At 60.7% G+C, this 15,766-nt stretch overlaps 2 protein-coding genes across 2 annotated transcripts; one reads left to right on the forward strand and one right to left on the reverse strand.

Moving 5' to 3' along the window:
- Window positions 1-1,259: 1,259 nt before the first annotated feature.
- Window positions 1,260-4,925, forward strand: HCST (hematopoietic cell signal transducer). The gene is made up of 4 exons (XM_075908182.1): window positions 1,260-1,452; window positions 2,653-2,679; window positions 3,651-3,788; window positions 4,061-4,925. Exons 1-4 carry the CDS (start codon window positions 1,413-1,415, stop codon window positions 4,102-4,104), a joined length of 249 nt encoding a protein of 82 aa, XP_075764297.1. The 5' UTR covers window positions 1,260-1,412; the 3' UTR covers window positions 4,105-4,925.
- A 279-nt stretch (window positions 4,926-5,204) lies between these two features.
- On the reverse strand, window positions 5,205-13,953 carry TYROBP (transmembrane immune signaling adaptor TYROBP). The gene is made up of 5 exons (XM_075908181.1): window positions 13,458-13,953; window positions 10,567-10,587; window positions 7,617-7,763; window positions 7,151-7,197; window positions 5,205-6,222 (listed from the first exon to the last, which is right to left on the reverse strand). The coding sequence occupies exons 1-5, from the start codon at window positions 13,516-13,518 to the stop codon at window positions 6,160-6,162; spliced, it is 339 nt and encodes a 112-aa protein (XP_075764296.1). The 5' UTR covers window positions 13,519-13,953; the 3' UTR covers window positions 5,205-6,159.
- Window positions 13,954-15,766: the final 1,813 nt, after the last annotated feature.

Genomic DNA, 15,766 nt, shown 5'->3' on the forward strand with positions numbered 1-15,766 from the left:
GGGACAATCCAGCCAGGGGCACTGGAATGGGGGGGGGCCTCAGGGGTCACGACCCCCACTTTTTAACCATCTGTGCAGGTGAGTGATGGGGAGATAGATGGAGAGGAATGAGTCGGGGTGATGTCTTGGGAAAAGGAGGGTTGAGGGCGGAGTCTCAGGGAGAAGGGGTGGGGCCTCAGAGCATGGCATAGGAGGGTGCCTGGGACCCCCATATTTTTAGGGCACTTCCACCGCTCCGGAAGCCAAAGCGACCGTCAGTAACTCGGTCACCCACATTGGGCCCTGGAAATGGGACATGGAAGTCCCGGCCGCCTCACCCCCTTCACGAGCCTCCGCCGGAAAGCTGCGGGCTGAGCCTGGTGCAGCGGCGGCGCTCGCTGGGGCTGGGCGGGGCCGACACTTGTTGTGGTTCCAGGGCCGCTCTCGACAATGCAGAGGGCGGGAGCCGGGTGAGGAAAGACGTTTGTGGCTTGTGCGAATAAATCGCGTCGAGCCCAAGAGAGGAACCCTGCAGCGCGGGAATGGGGCGTGGCTTGAGTTCTCCCTGGGGGCACATCCCAACAACCTTAACTCTGCCCCCTGTGCAGCGGCACCAGATGTCCCATGGGCTCATCCCAGTGCTTGGGGCTTTGCCTTGCCCATACAACGACAGCCCCTCCCCCACCAGACTTTTCAGACTTGCTGCCCGGTGTGTTAGTTGGAGCAGCGTGGTAGAGCTGGGGGGCGGGGAGGGGGCCGTGCCCCATGGGGGGTCTAGGAGCAGCTCTGCACAGATCCCCGGCCGGGCTGTGGGGCCAGAGGAAAGGAGGCCTGGCACGTCTCAGGGCGCTGCCTGGGCTAGGTGGTGTCTGCCATGGGGCAGGGTGGGGGTTGGGCGAAGGGGCAGCTGGGGTCTGTGAAGGGCCAGAGAGGCCAGCGCCAGGCATCTCTGGGGCAGGTGGGGCGTCCTGTCCCAGCACGTTTCAAAGCCAGAGCCAACCTGGAGACCCGCTCCCTGCAGGTGCGAGGGCACCAGGGGCGGGTGCCCAGCGGCTGCAGAGCCCGGTGGGGGGAAATCAGCCCAGAGCCCCATCAGAGCCAGTGGGTTTTGGGGTTACAGCAGCAGGAGGGCGGCCAGGCCTCCTCGGTTGTCTCTGACTTGGAGCGGGAAGTGAGGGCTAGTGGTTACAACAGGGGGTGGTCGCAGCAGCTGCTGGCTGGGAAATGTGACTCAGTCCCAGGCTCTCCCCTCCCACACAGCCCTCGGTTGTGCCATGGGGCTGCCTGGGCCTTGCTCTGCCCCGGATGTGGGTCACTGCGGGGGGTGCCGGGCCCCCTGAGAACGTCATGACCCTGCAGCAGTCGCCTGTTGGCTGTGGAGCGGAGAGGGGCTGCGCTGTGGGGCCTGCAGGCCTGCCTGGGGCTGGCTCATCATGTGGGGCGCTGCCCTGCCCTTCCTCTGCTTCCTCCTTGGTGAGTGTCGGCCTGGCCACTGGGGAGAGAACCCAGGAGTCCCGGCTCCACGGGCTCTACCCACTAGACCTCGCTCCCCTCCCACCAGTCCCGGGGACAGAACCAGGAATCCAGGCTCCTCGGACTCTACCCACTAGACCTCGCTCCCCTCCCACCAGAACCGGGGAGAGAACCAGGCCCAGGAGTCCAGGCTCCCCGGGCTCTACCCACTAGACCTCGCTCCCCTCCCACCAGTCCCAGAGAGAGAACCAGGAGTCCAGGCTCCCCGGGCTCTACCCACTAGACCTCGCTCCCCTCCCACCAGTCCCAGGGAGAGAACCAGGAGTCCAGGCTCCCCGGGCTCTACCCACTAGACCTCGCTCCCCTCCCACCAGTCCCAGGGAGAGAACCAGGAGTCCAGGCTCCCCGGGCTCTACCCACTAGACCTCGCTCCCCTCCCACCAGTCCCAGGGAGAGAACCAGGAGTCCAGGCTCCCTGGGCTCTACCCACTAGACCTCGCTCCCCTCCCACCAGTCCCAGGGAGAGAACCAGGAGTCCTGGCTCCCAGCCCGTCCCCCCACTCCGCTGACAGCACTAAGGGACCCCGGGAGTCCAGGACAGTGACATAGGGGGGCTGGGCGGGAGGCAGAGGCTGGCCTGGGCAGGGAGCGAGTGGGGCCGAATTTCCCAGGGAAGGGGGGGGAAATGAGGGGGGTGACACCCGCTGCTGTCGCAGCCCCTTGCGCAAGCCCCAGGCTGGGCCACCGCCGCCACTTTCGCTTCCTCTTTGGAACCCGAGATGCAGGGAGGGGGGATCGCGTGTACCCCTGCCCCCCCCCCATGGCCATTCCCCACCGCTCAGCCCCACATATTGGCTGCCTGAACCCCCACCAGCGAGGCGGCTGCAGGGCCGAGCGGGGGGGGGGGGGCAGGCGTGGGTTGGCAGGGGCTGCGGGTCCGAGTGAGGGGCACCGGCAGGGCTTGGGGGGGACCCGGCAGGGAGGGGCCATGGGGGGCGGGAGGCAGCCAGGTGACTCTCAGCTGACAGGAGCGTCTGGGGAGGGAGTTTCTTTGTTTCTTACTCCCGTTCCTGCCCCGGCAGGGGATGGCTGCGCGGCGGGGGGGGGGGGGGGGGAAGCGGGGGAGGGACGAGGATGCTGCGGGGCAAACACCCCTAGAAGCGCCCGGAGCGGGACTCACCCCCTGTTTTCTCTCCGCAGCCGGCACCGTCTCCGCCCAGGGGCAGGGTGAGTGAGACCAGAGACCCGCGGGGGGGAGGGGATAGAGAAGAGGGACCCCCCCCCCACACACACACACAGCACCGGGCTCAGCCTCCCCGGCAGGGGGCAGCAAACACACCCGCTCGCCCCGCTCGCCAGCCCTGCGCCCCCTGCTGACCCCCCCGCTCCGCGCAAACCAGCGCCCCCTGCCGGCCCCCCCACTCCACGCAGCCCAGCGCCCCCTGCCGACCCCCCCCGCTCCGCGCAGCCCTGCGCCCCCTGCCGGCCCCCCGCTCCGCGCAGCCCTGCGCCCCCTGCCGGCCCCCCGCTCCGCGCAGCCCTGCGCCCCCTGCCGGCCCCCCGTTCCGCGCAGCCCAGCGCCCCCTGCCGACCCCCCCCGCTCCGCGCAGCCCTGCGCCCCCTGCCGACCCCCCGTTCCGCGCAGCCCTGCGCCCCCTGCCGACCCCCCGTTCCGCGCAGCCCTGCGCCCCCTGCCGACCCCCCCCCCGCTCCGCGCAGCCCAGCGCCCCCTGCCGGCCCCCCCGCTCCGCGCAGCCCAGCGCCCCCTGCCGACCCCCCGTTCCGCGCAGCCCTGCGCCCCCTGCCGACCCCCCGCTCCGCGCAGCCCAGCGCCCCCTGTCGACCCCCCCGCTCCGCGCAGCCCAGCGCCCCCTGCCGACCCCCCGCTCCGCGCAGCCCAGCGCCCCCTGCCGACCCCCCGTTCCGCGCAGCTCAGCGCCCCCTGCCAACCCCCCCGTTCCGCGCAGCCCAGCGCCCCCTGCCAACCCCCCCGTTCCGCGCAGCCCAGCGCCCCCTGCCGACCCCCCCGTTCCGGGCAGCCCAGCGCCCCCTGTCGACCCCCCCGCTCCGCGCAGCCCAGCGCCCCCTGCCGGCCCCCCGCTCCGCGCAGCCCTGCGCCCCCTGCCGACCCCTCCCCCCCGCACTGGCTCTGCTGCCTATGGCTGCTGGGGTCTGGGCTGACGGCCGCTCCCTCGCAGGGCCGTGCGGGGATTGCTACCAGATCGGGACGCCCGTCATCGTGGGCCTGGTGGTCGGAGACCTCAGCTTCACCCTGCTCCTCATCGCCGGGGTCTATTACTGCTCCCAGCGCTACAGCAAACCCACAGGCAGCCGGGGTGAGTGGGGGGGACTGGAGGCCCCTCCCCCCACCCTCAGGACCCCCCCCCCCAGCCTACTGCCCCCTCCCCCGCTGCAGGGATTGCCCCGTGCCACCTCCACCTTTTGTTCCTGGGATACCCCCGCACACCAGCCCCTGTGCCCCACATCACCCCTTCCCGCAGTGGATCCTTCCCCCCCATCCACCCTCTGCCCCCCTGCCAGAATACCCCCACTCCCCCAATCCCCAGCTGTTTGCTAACAAATGCTCTTTGCTTGTCTCTCTCTGCAGAAGAGCAGAAGGTTTATATGAATATGCCTGGAAGAGTGAATTGATCCCCCCACCCCGCCAGCAGCTAGCTGATCCCACCGCTGCCTCCATCTTCACCACTGTTGGATAGACATTCTCAGCAGATACCACCCCTACCGCACCCCAACGTGGGCATAGGGCCTTTCCTCTCTGAGGTTTTGGCTCTGATCAGGCCCCAGCCTGGGGATCCTGGGTTGTGGGGTGGAGAGCATGGGAAATTTGAGGGAGCCCTGGCCCCAATCCACCCCAGGTCTGGGGACTGGATTGGCTCAGGTGAGACAGAGAATGGGGACTTTCCCCCTCTAGGAGGCATCATATTGGGGGCCTGATGTGGTTAGGGATCTGGGGTGCAGTCAAGTTGAATCTTGGCTCCCTGTCTGCCTCTGCTGTTTGGTAACAAAATTGCACCCCAAACCTGAGTCTTAGGGTAACCAGAGATTCCTGGTTTCATGGCCAATCCGAAGGACTTTCTCCCATTTAGGGGTGAATGTAAAAGGCAGTAGTTTGGGGGGCTCACATTCCCCTTAGGGGGTTGTTTTTGGGGGGTCTGAACCCTGGAGGGGGGGATTCTGGCACCAGCTCAGGGGGTGCAGAATTCAGGAGGGGGAGGGCAGGCTTCGTGGGGAAACTCCAGATCGTCAGAGGGACATGCCAGATCCTGGGGCAATGAAAGAAGCTGGTGAGCGCCAGAGCCAAAGCTGAGGAAGCGCTAACTTTTGGTGTGCTGCCCTGCCCAAAGACACCCGCCCTTTTCCCCTCACCAGATCCTATGAGAGCAGCTAAGGATTTGGGGCTTTAAGCGGTTTGACTTCTCTCCAGCTTTCCTATTAAAACAAGTGGGGCCTCTTTGACTCCAGTGTTGCTTTATTGTGACTTTCAGCACTCCCCTACTGTGCCCCCATGCTATGCAGCTCAGAACCTCTCTATAGGGCGCCAGCTCCAATCCAGCACTAGAGTGGGGGCTGGCTGGCTCAGATGGCAGGAAAGGGACAGTCTTTACCATCTAGGGGACTCCAGCACCTTAGCAATCTTATCTACAGAGATGGCTCACCTGGTACTGAGATGCAGCCACCTCTGGGGTGAGGCAGCAGAGTAACAAACACACATAACACCTCATGACAATGGCTCATCTTATGCAGAGAGGCATCTGCCTCTGAGGAGACTTGTGGCAAATAACCTTTATTAAACTTGAAATCATATCAAACACTTCAAGGCCAGCCAACTTAATCTGGGAAATTCCCAGTGGAAAAGCTTTGCTAATGTGGAAATTGTATCAATAGCTTTAACCAGGAACAGCTAGCAATCAAGAAACCTCCCAGTGAAAAAACCTTTTACTACTGACCTGGGACCAGTAACAAGAAAAGAGAAAAACAAAGACACATTCACAAGTTAAAATTTTCTTTAAAATTGAAACAGGACAAATTTCAATACAGCAAAAAGCAACTTTGGAAATGTCCAGCCAAAACACTTTGTTAATATCCACCCAATAAATTTAACGGAAAAAATAGCAGGTAAGGAAATGTCCAAGCAAACAACGTTGTCAAAGCTGAAATTGTGTCAATGAGAATAAGACCCAAGAAGGAAACTCCCAATGAAATTCCCAATTGACTCCCCCCTTCCCAGCAGCTAGCTGATCCCACTTCTCCCACCATCCTCACCACGGCAGGATAGACATTCGTAGCAGACACTACCCTCACCTCGCCCCAATGTGTGGGACATGGGGCCTTTCCCCTCTAGGAGGCGCTGGCTGTGATCAGGCGCAGGGTAGGGATCTCAGGGTGTGTGCTGGGGGGCATGGGGAATTTGTTAAGATGGTAAACCCACAATCAGGATCAGGGGCTTTGTAACCTGCTCAGCCAGAGTCAAGCCAGGCCCGTGACCTGGGGATTGCAGCAGACTGAGGCGCTGCAGATGAGCTCTCTCCTGAGACCCGGGTGTAGCCAGTGCTGGAGAGCTGGGGGGCTGCATGTTTGCAGGGCTCAGAGCAGGTGACATGGAGATGAACAGTGAAGGCCACATGGATTGGACACCCTGGCACCAGCCGCTTGGATGCAGAATGGGCGCCGGACCGAGACGGGGCTTTAGTAATTGGCTCCTCCCTTCTTCAACTCACTGTAAACATCCATCCTCTGACCCTGGAGTTCCTACAAGGGAAGTGGAAAGAGCATCAGAGAGGTTCTTGGGAGCCGGGACTGCTGGGGAGGACAGTAAGGTCTTGGCAATGGATGGACCCGGCACCCCTAGAACAAAGGCAGAATAAGGGGGGCCCAGAATGTAGGGCAGTCGGGGGGCTCCTTCAGTGGCTAAGAGACCAGTCTTCAGAGCCAGAGATGAAGAGTTCAAGCCCCACTCTCACCCAACAGGGACCTGGCACCCTTGGGACATAGGACAGACCCAGAATGCAGGGAGGTCTGGGGGCTCCTCAAGAGCCTAATGGATAAGGTATCCTCCCCCAATGGTCAAGGGTTCAAGCCCCAACCACTACCAGCTTCACCATGGATAGATCTAGATCTAGCACCCCGGGAAGCAAGGGAGATCTAGAATGCTGGGAGGCTCCTCCCCTAGTAAGGTCTAGAGGCTAAAGCAGCATAAGGGCTGGGAGCCGTCACTCCTGCAATTTGTTCCCAGAGCTAGGAAGGGAGAGGGGTCAAGTGGTTAATAGGGGAGGGGAACTGCTGGGAGTCAGGATTCCTGGGTTCTATTCCACGCAGGGGAGTGTGGCCTGGGCTAGTGGCTAGAGCTAGTCAGGTGTCCTGGCTCTATCCCTCCCCTCACTCCGCCACCACTTCAAAGCAAATCACATTCTGATCTGTGCCTCCATATATAAACAGGGCTAACTCTGTTTTCCTCCCCTCTCCAGGCGGGATCTGGGGGCAGATAGTAAGTGACAGGGCTAATGATCATTATCATTAGTATCAGTTGGGAGCCAAGACTCCTGCCAGCTAGTGGTTGCAGCTGAAGGTGAATCCCCATGCACTCTGGTCAATGCAGGGACACTGACACACGGCCAAGACAACCTGCATCACCCACTGTGGAGGCTGGGGCCAGGGGAGAGAGCCAGGTCATGCTCACCTGGTACGGTGACTCCGCCTCCGGGCCGTGGGACTTCTTGACTTCCTCTGGGGACGGAGAGAAAGAAATGTCTGAACAGGCAGTGAGCAGGGACAGACAAACAAGGGCAGAGCAGGGCTCAACCTGCCAGCAGGCAGCAGTAGAGACCCCCCCCCCCCCCCCCGGACAGTCCCACTCAACCTTGGAGCCCCTTTCTTGCTGGGAGCCCCCCCCATCCCAGGTGTCTCCTTCTTGTCCCCTCCCCTCACATCTGCAGCCCCCCCCAGCCCTGACAGCTCTCCCCACATCCTGGCTAGCCCCCCAATTCCTCCCCTGTCCTACACCCTGAGAGCTCCCCATGTCCCTATGCCCTCCATGCCCCCAAACCCATCCTTGGGCCCTGCCCCACACCCTGTGTGGTCCCCTCCCCCTCCCCCATCCCCATCCCCAATTCCATCTCCTGGGCCCTGCCCTACACCACATATACCCGGTGTGGTGCCCATTGCTCCTCTGCGGCCGTGGATCTTGCTGGCCAGGCAGTAGACAGCCAGGGCGATGAGGAGCGTCAGCAGCAGGTCCCCCACAACGAGACCTGCGATCACCCCCCCGCTCATCTGAGGGCAGCTGGTGCAGTCTGTGGGGGAGAGACACATGGACATGGAGCAGCACAGCCATGGGGTGAGGGAGGAGATGTGGGGCTTCAAGAAAGGGATGGGGTCGGGGGGGGGGGGGAGGATGGGGCAGTAGATCTTCACTTGTTCTGAGATTTAAAAAGTGCTCTTGGGTGTAAAAAGGTTGGAGATCACTGGTGCAGGTGCTATCTGGACTTAGCTCCCCTTTGTGTGGTTTCAATCCACATGAGCTCTGTTCGGTTCCTACTGCCAGGCTTCTCGCAAGGTTCAGATGCTCTGCTTTAGAATTTGGCATTGGCTTTTTTCCCCCCACTTGTAGGGAAGATTCCTAGGGTTAACTCAAAAACCCATTTGTGTGTAATGCTGAAATGAGGCATGACAATGAGTACCTTGTGTTGAGCCATATCATCTGATCCCTCTCCTTTTCTACATACTCACAAGCAATGCTATAATTAACATGGACATTGGGAGAATTATCGCTGAGGAGATGAGTTAGTACCCACAGAGTAGCTCTCGCCTCAGAGAGATTGCTTCACATTCTGCAAATGCAGGCAATTAACCCAAGAGCACTGACCTCAGTGGTCATTTCTGAGGTGCTCTCAGCAAATATTTAGAGACTGACTTTTAAAAAAAAAAGTCAAACAGATTTTGAAGAACAAAAAGCCAACATGAAAAAGCTTCCACAATACAATGCCTCGGTTTACTAACCCAATCTGAAGTCTGGCATTTAGACGGGCTATAAATCCCCATATTTCAACCCAACAGTCAATAACTTTGATTGGGAAGAAATGTCCTTCTATGACCACAAAGTTGTTTACTACAGGGCTCCTTGCAGCTTCTTCTGAAGTCCTGTATCTCTGATAGTAGCCAGATCCTAGATATAATGGTCTACTAGATATAATCTGATCTACTAGGGCAATGCCTGTGTTTCCACATCACAAGCCTTCCCTCCTCCCCATGATAATGAAGACAAAAAAATCAAGCAAGTTTAACAATATTTCACTATTACTACTGTAGGTTACAGTCAAACAGAAAAATGGGATACTGCTTTTCAAATGAATTCGTTTTATCATGACTTTTGTTCTGTAAAGCATTGGACTGATCTTGACTTGGACACAGTACTTTATATATTTCTTTCTTTTCTTTGTTGCTTAATTCCCATTTTACCAATGATCAAAGCAACACAGCGTGTTGATAATCTTATCTGAGGGCAGACACAGAGTCAGCAGCAAACCTAGCTAGTTCAGAAGTTACTGACTCTATTTTTGCACTCAATCCACCAGAATAACTGCCCTTCTCTTACTAGGTCATGATATTATCTACACTAACGCAGCTGACATGTTGCATCACCAGGGACGTGAAAAAATGTCTCTTTCACACGTAAAACTTACATCAACTTAAAATGTAAATGTGTCTCATAAACCTTTACCTTTTCCCTCTGCTGCCATGTTTCCTCCCCTTGCTCCATCAGCTCCCCTGGTGCCTGCTGCCCCCAACCTCTCACCCTCCTCTGCTGTCCTGACTCCTGCCCTTCTCACCGCCCTCACCCTTCCTGAGACATGCCCCCCTCCACCAGCCCTTCTCTCCCACCCCTGGGCCCACTCCTCCAGTAGCCCCACTCTGATCATGTGCGCTACCCTCCTCATCCCCTCTTCCAACACCTCCCTCTACACACCCGCCCTGCCTCTCTCCTCTGGTGCTGGTCCCTCCCCTGCAGGTGTCTGCCCTTCTGCTTCACCCCCAGAATCCCCTGGCACCTGCACCTTCCCTTACCCCTGCACGTTCCTGGTGCCTCCCCCTTCCCTCACTGCCCCTGCGCCCTTTGCCCTCTTTTTCCCTGAAGCCCACCCCCTCACCACCCTCTGCCCCCCATTCCCCTCCTGCCCCTCTGGGCCCACACACATGCCTCGCTCCATCCCCACCTTCCTAATGCCCAGCCTACTTTCAAGCCTTCTCTCAGCACCTCCCTCTCTAGCCCCCAATGCCCTTCCTCTCTCCTCTCCTCTCCCAGCATCACCCTGTCCCCCCTCCCACTGACACCTCCCCTCCTGCCCTTTTCCTCATTGTCTGCACTTGGCCCCCTGGCATTTGTCTCCCCTCCACCCTGTGCCTTGGTGCCTTCCCCTTTCTTCCCCCTCCCCCCCACATTCTCCCCCTCCACACAAGCCCCTTCCCCTCCCCTACCTTCTGCCTTCCACTTTGTGGGGCCGGAGTCTGCACTCGGGCCCTGGACTCTGAACCTGGAGCTAGGCCGAGCAGCGCAACGTGGAGCCGAGCTGTTTTAAAGTCCCGGGCCGTGACATCACGTCACGCCTGGGCGTCCTCCCCGCTCACCTGCAAACGCCGCGCATGGCAGCAGCAGCCGCCGCACAGAAAGCTGCACACAGCAGGGACAGTCCGGGGCCAGGGGGAAGGCTCTGGGGCCGAGGTGGGAGGGCGCACAGGGGGGCCGGCAGTGGGGGCCTGGGAACGCTCCAGGCAGAGCCGGGGGAGAGACCCAGCTCCAAATATTGCTGGAGTTGGGCCCCCACCGGCTCCGGTGCTTACCGTCCATCCCGGCAGAGTGGTGCCCCACAAATAGTGGTGCCCTGTGCAGCTGCGTGCTCGGCGTATGCCTAAGGACGGCTGGGCTAGGCACACCCGGCACACCCTGTGCGCACGCCTGTGGACAGAGGGTAGTGAGCTGAGGGGGGTGGAGAAGGGGCGGGGGAGAGCAGGGACAGGCTGGGGGAGCTGAGGCACAGGGCAAGGTGGGGAGGGAAGTGAGCTGGGGTGCAGGGAAGGAAGGGGTGGGAGTTTCCTTACCTCTCTGAGCATTAACACAACCTGCAAGACAAAACAAAGTCTCCTCAGTCTAACAGATAGAATGGGGGCCAGTTAGCAGGACTCTTCTCCATGGCTCTGGGAGCGCAGTGGGGGCTAGTGGTTAGAGATGGAGGGGGCTGGAAGCCAGGACTGCTGGGTTTGTTCCCTGGCTCTGCGGGGGAAGTGGAGCCTAGGGGTTAGAGATGGGAGTCCTGGGGGCCAGGACTAATGTTCTCGCTCATTTTTTCCCCAGCCTTGTGTGGGATAACTTTTGTTCTGTGTGACAGGTGTGCACCACCCGTAGAAACACTTGCTGCCAGGGGTGGATGCTCTGCTCATCCACTGGGCAGCATTTGAATCTCTCCTGAGAGGCTGCACAAATGCTCAGCTTCCAGCGAACGCTGGCCAGGACTCCCGGGTTCTCTTCCTGGTTCTGGGAGGGGAGCGAGGACTAGTGGTTAGAGCGGGGGGCCTGGGACCTACTTGGCTACTTACAGCGAAGGCGGGGGGGGGGGGGGGGGAGAAGGAATTGCTCTTATGGGCCCAAGCAGTGCTGGGCCGGGGCCCGCCAAGCATTGGAGCCCCACAGGCCAGCGTGCAGATATGTGCAGCTCCACACAGCCCCTCTCTCCCTGGCACACCCTGAGCCAATCACACCTTCCCTCCCCTGCCTCCTGGTGCCCGTGTCCTGGGACTGACAGGGCGGCAGCTTGGCCATGGGAACTCGGGCCAGTCACTTCCCATCTCTCCGACTGTTCTGATCCCAGCTCCCTGGGGTCGATCCAGAGTCACGCCTGACTGCAGTGGGGGCAGGGCAGGTTCTGATCCCGATCCCAGCTCCCCGGGGTCGATCCGAAGTCACGCCTGACTGCAGCGGGGGCAGGGCTGGTTCTGATCCCAGCTCCCCGGGGTCGATCCGGAGTCATGCCTGACTGCAGCGGGGGCAGGGCTGGTTCTGATCCCAGCTCCCCAGGGTTGATCCAGAGTCACTCCTGACTGCAGCGGGGGCAGGGCTGGTTCTGATCCCAGCTCCCCAGGGTTGATCCAGAGTCACTCCTGACTGCAGCGGGGGCAGGGCTGGGGTCGATCCGGAGTCACTCCTGACTGTAGCTCCCTTGCAGTTTTTGTGCAGTGAAACCAGCTCCCCCTGCCCACCCAGTCCCTAGGTCCTGCAGGGCCTGTGGTCAGTTTCATGCCTCTGGTTTCTGTGCTAGGTGCCAGCCCCTGTACTGCAGGGCTAGGGGTACAGCATGATCCTGCCCTGCCCTGTCCCAACGCCTGCCCCCTTCGGCTGTCCACGTCTAACACCCTGAGATCACTAGCAGGTCTAGGAGGGGAGTGGGGTCTAGTGGTTAGAGTAGGGGGCTGGGAGCCCTCCCTGGCACTGCGACGGGAGCGGGGTCTAGTGGTTAGAGTAGGGGGCTGGGAGCCCTCCCTGGCACTGCGACGGGAGCGGGGTCTAGTGGTTAGAGTAGGGGGCTGGGAGCCCTCCCTGGCACTGCGACGGGAGCGGGGTCTAGTGGTTAGAGTAGGGGGCTGGGAGCCCTCCCTGGCACTGCGACGGGAGCGGGGTCTAGTGGTTAGAGTAGGGGGCTGGGAGCCCTCCCTGGCACTGCGACGGGAGCGGGGTCTAGTGGTTAGAGTAGGGGGCTGGGAGCCCTCCCTGGCACTGCGACGGGAGCGGGGTCTAGTGTTTAGAGTAGGGTGGCTGGGTTCCATTACATTAATGCAATGAGGGTGTGCCAGGGCTGAGGAGGCCGGAAGCCCGAGTCCTGTGGTTGGGTATTTTTAAGCACGCAAAAGCTGGAGACAGAAGGAGGAAGGATACATAGAACTGGGGGAGGGGTGACCCATAACTAGGAGCCCGACAGAGCAGCCACAGGGCAGCCAGACAGCTTGTGGTCCCAACCTCACCCACTTCCACTACTAGGTCCCTCTGTGCTGGCCCAGTAGCACCACTCATCTGGGGGAAACTGAGGCAGGGAGCAGGGTAAGCGATGTGAGCAAGGCCATGCATGGGGCGAGTCCAGGAGCAGTTGCTCCCTGCCCCAGCTCCACACACTCCGGCTGCAACCTGGCTCCCCAGCCCTCTGCTCTTACCACCGGCCTCCCCTCCCAGAGCCAGGAAGAGAAACCCGGTGCCCTGGGCTTGCCCATCTCCCTCCAAGTCTTCCCTTGGAAAGCCCAGAGTGGGAGTGGGACAGGCAGCGTGGACCAGACACCAGATGCCAGCTGGGGCCCCCGATCCTGCCCCCATTCCCCAGCATCTCATGCTTGTCAATGGACCACTCTCCCCTGCAGTGCTGGGGGCTGGTGATTGACAGGACGCTTGGCAGGTGGCGGGGGGGGGAGGCAGGGGAGGAGCAGACTGGGCCAGGCCTGTGGTGCGGGGGTGGATTCCATTCGTGGCAGGCAGGACTGGGCTGCGGGGGGGGGAGGGGGGCAATGGAGGCTGGGGAGGGGGCTGTTGGGGATACTGGTTTCCACGAGTGCCTTTTGTGTGATGGTACTGCCCAGTACGCAGTACCAGCACCGGCACCTCTGGTCAGAGCTCAACTACTTCCCCCCTGGAGCACCGGCACCTTTCCTTTTTTTAAAGAAAAAGCACTTTGTGGCAGCCCAGGCAGGTCAGGGGACCCCGTGTGTGTGGGGGGTGGGGGTGGGGGGACATCTTTTGACAAAGGGAGGAGAAAAGGGGAAGGCAGATCCTGGAGGGTAACTTGGGTGTTAGCAGGTTGGGGGGGGGAGAACGGGCAGCTGGGTTGGGGAGGAGATAGTTCTGGGGGCTGTGGGGAGAAGACTGGGGAAACTGTGGGGGAGGGGAGAGATCTGGGGCAGTTTAGGGGAACAGTGGGGGGGAGACAGCTTCTCCCTGGAGGGGTCAGACTCACCCAGCAGCGTCCAGGCCAAGCCCAGCAGGGCGCAGAGGGTCGGGGCTTCTGGGGGGCCCATGGTGCTGGGGTTCGGCGGAGGCTGGTGGAGGGTGTCTGCCAGGCACTGACGTCCCCGCGGGAGGGGCTGGGTGCTGGGGACGGAGCCAAGTGACTGGGCGGACAGGAAGTCCTCAGAAAGAGGAAGGGATAAGGGGAGGGGCAGCCGGGGAGCTAGAGACTGCAGGGCTCTGTCTGTCCCCCCCTCCCCCCCCCGGGCCAGGGTAAACTTCACTTCCCCTGTACCAGATACTGTACCCTGATACGTCTCTGTGTTGGGCCCTGCACCCCACACCTCACTGCAGCCCAGTGTGCTGGGCACTGCCCCCCCATCACTGCACCCCCACACCACAACAGTCCAGTGTACCCCCAACTCACTGCACGGCGGACATTACCCCACACATCACTGCTCTTTCTGGGCTGGGCACTGCACCCCCAACCCCACAGTTTAGTGCCTCCCCCAGTGCAACCCACTGCCTGGTCACCGCATCCCCCATCCCCACTGAACCTCATGCACTCCGATCCCTCACTGCACCCCACACTGCTCTGCCCCCAGCTCCCTCCCTCTGCCAGGGACCGGGCCCCACAGCTTCACTGCACCTTGTGAGACGGCCCTTCTCCTCGCCCCTCTGCTGCCCCACAGGAGGCGGAGCCTAATCTCAGTTCCTCCCCTTGGGAATGGAGTTTGGTCAAGAGGAAGCCTGCAGCCGCTAGCACATACGCACCCCTCCCCCGCCTGGGTGTGGGCAGCGACACACCTGTCTGAACGTCACACACTAACACCCCTCCCCCGCCTGGGTGTGGGCAGCGACACACCTGTCTGAACGTCACACACTAACACCCACACAAGGCCGCGTGCCAACGGCCCGGATAGTTGGCACCTAGCGGCCCTGCATGGCTCCCAGCAGCAACACAGAGCAGCAGCTGGCTCCCTGGGCGTGGGGTGGAAGCATCCAGGGGTTAGCCGGTTAGCCAAGTACACACATTTTAACGTCCTTATCCGGGCCGGGGCCGGACAGGAGCGGGACCGCGAGAGGGATCACCGCCCAGAGCGACCCAGCCGGGCCAGGCTGTAACTTCCTGTTCTCGGGGCTTTCTTCGAGCTCCAGCCACGGACTCGCCCGAGAGCCACGCGCATTGCGGGGCTGGGGGACAAATTGCTCCCGTTGGGGGCCCACGTCTCCTCGAGGCTTCCAAGTCAGATTGGCTGGGGGGGTCTCCCGGTGTGAGGCAGGGCGGTGGAATACTCCAACCTTCCGTCCCCGGAGGGGTGACACCAGGTGGTTTTCCCCCGTGAGCGTGACCCTGAAGGGGGCTGACGAGGGCCTCCCGGGGCTGGCACCGTGAATCAGTGACACATGCACACACCGCTCCGTGCAAAAATGCTCCCCCGAGATGCCTGCCCAGAGAGGCTTGGAAAGAAATTGTTGATGGCCTGTGCTCCCTTAGGAACTAAGGGCAAAGATGAAGAGATGCCGGCTCAGCTCCAAGTTGGGGGGGGGGGGGGGGGGGGAGCACAGGCCATCAACACACACCGCAGGCCCCAGCCCGTGTTCACAAAGGTCCACAGCGATACCTGCACGACAGACCTCTGTGCGGGACTACTTTTAACCAGCTCCCATCCCGTCCCGCAATACCTGCTCCGGCAGAGTTGCTGCCATTTTCGTCCCATTCCTGAGATCCTTGCAAGATCAACAGATTCTCCCATGCTACTAAAAAACCCAGCCAGGCAGCCGAGCAGAAAACCAACCAGGAGAGCCCTGCCAATCCACGGCTGTCCACTTTCTAGCCTCAGCTCATTTTTGCAGATACAAAAGCCGATACATTTGTATCCCCTGCAAATTTGTGGATAGCCACTTGATATCTGCGGAAACTTGCAGCTCATTTGGGGGCAACCAGATGCAGCTGCGGACACGAATTTTGGGTGTAGCTGTTCTGGTGAAGGTATTAGCTGTATAACCACAATGCAGACACAATTTTTACGTGTGAAAGAGCAAACAAATAGCACTAAGCCCTGTACAAACAGCACGCTCGCTCCTGTTACAACAGGCAGCAAAGTTTTATCCTGCACTTAATTTGAAGTATGAAAAACAAACACACTCTTGTTTGCATTACTGAAACTCTCCTTCCTGCCCAAGCCTGCAAATTGCTGCAGACTGGACGGGTCGTCCAGCTGCAGCAAAGTACCTTTTGCCCCCTCCCATCACTAGGGCAGCAGGAACTTCTCCTTCCCGCCCCCCAGGACTCTACTTAGGATCCGTGACACGCAC

Source organism: Pelodiscus sinensis, chromosome 24 (genome assembly GCF_049634645.1).
Source record: "Pelodiscus sinensis isolate JC-2024 chromosome 24, ASM4963464v1, whole genome shotgun sequence".
NCBI lineage: Eukaryota > Metazoa > Chordata > Testudines > Trionychidae > Pelodiscus > Pelodiscus sinensis.

Coding starts and splice junctions, on each gene's coding strand:
- HCST (XM_075908182.1), top strand. CDS start 1,413: ATGTGGGGCGCTGCCCTGCCCTTCCTCTGCTTCCTCCTTG. Junction 2,680..3,650: donor CGTCTCCGCCCAGGGGCAGG/GTGAGTGAGACC, acceptor GCTCCCTCGCAG/GGCCGTGCGGGGATTGCTAC. Junction 3,789..4,060: donor CAAACCCACAGGCAGCCGGG/GTGAGTGGGGGG, acceptor CTCTCTCTGCAG/AAGAGCAGAAGGTTTATATG.
- TYROBP (XM_075908181.1), bottom strand. CDS start 13,518: ATGGGCCCCCCAGAAGCCCCGACCCTCTGCGCCCTGCTGGGCTTGGCC. Junction 7,764..10,566: donor TTGTGTTAATGCTCAGAGAG/GTAAGGAAACTC, acceptor TCTCCCCCACAG/ACTGCACCAGCTGCCCTCAG. Junction 6,223..7,150: donor AGGCGGAGTCACCGTACCAG/GTGAGCATGACC, acceptor CTTCCCTTGTAG/GAACTCCAGGGTCAGAGGAT.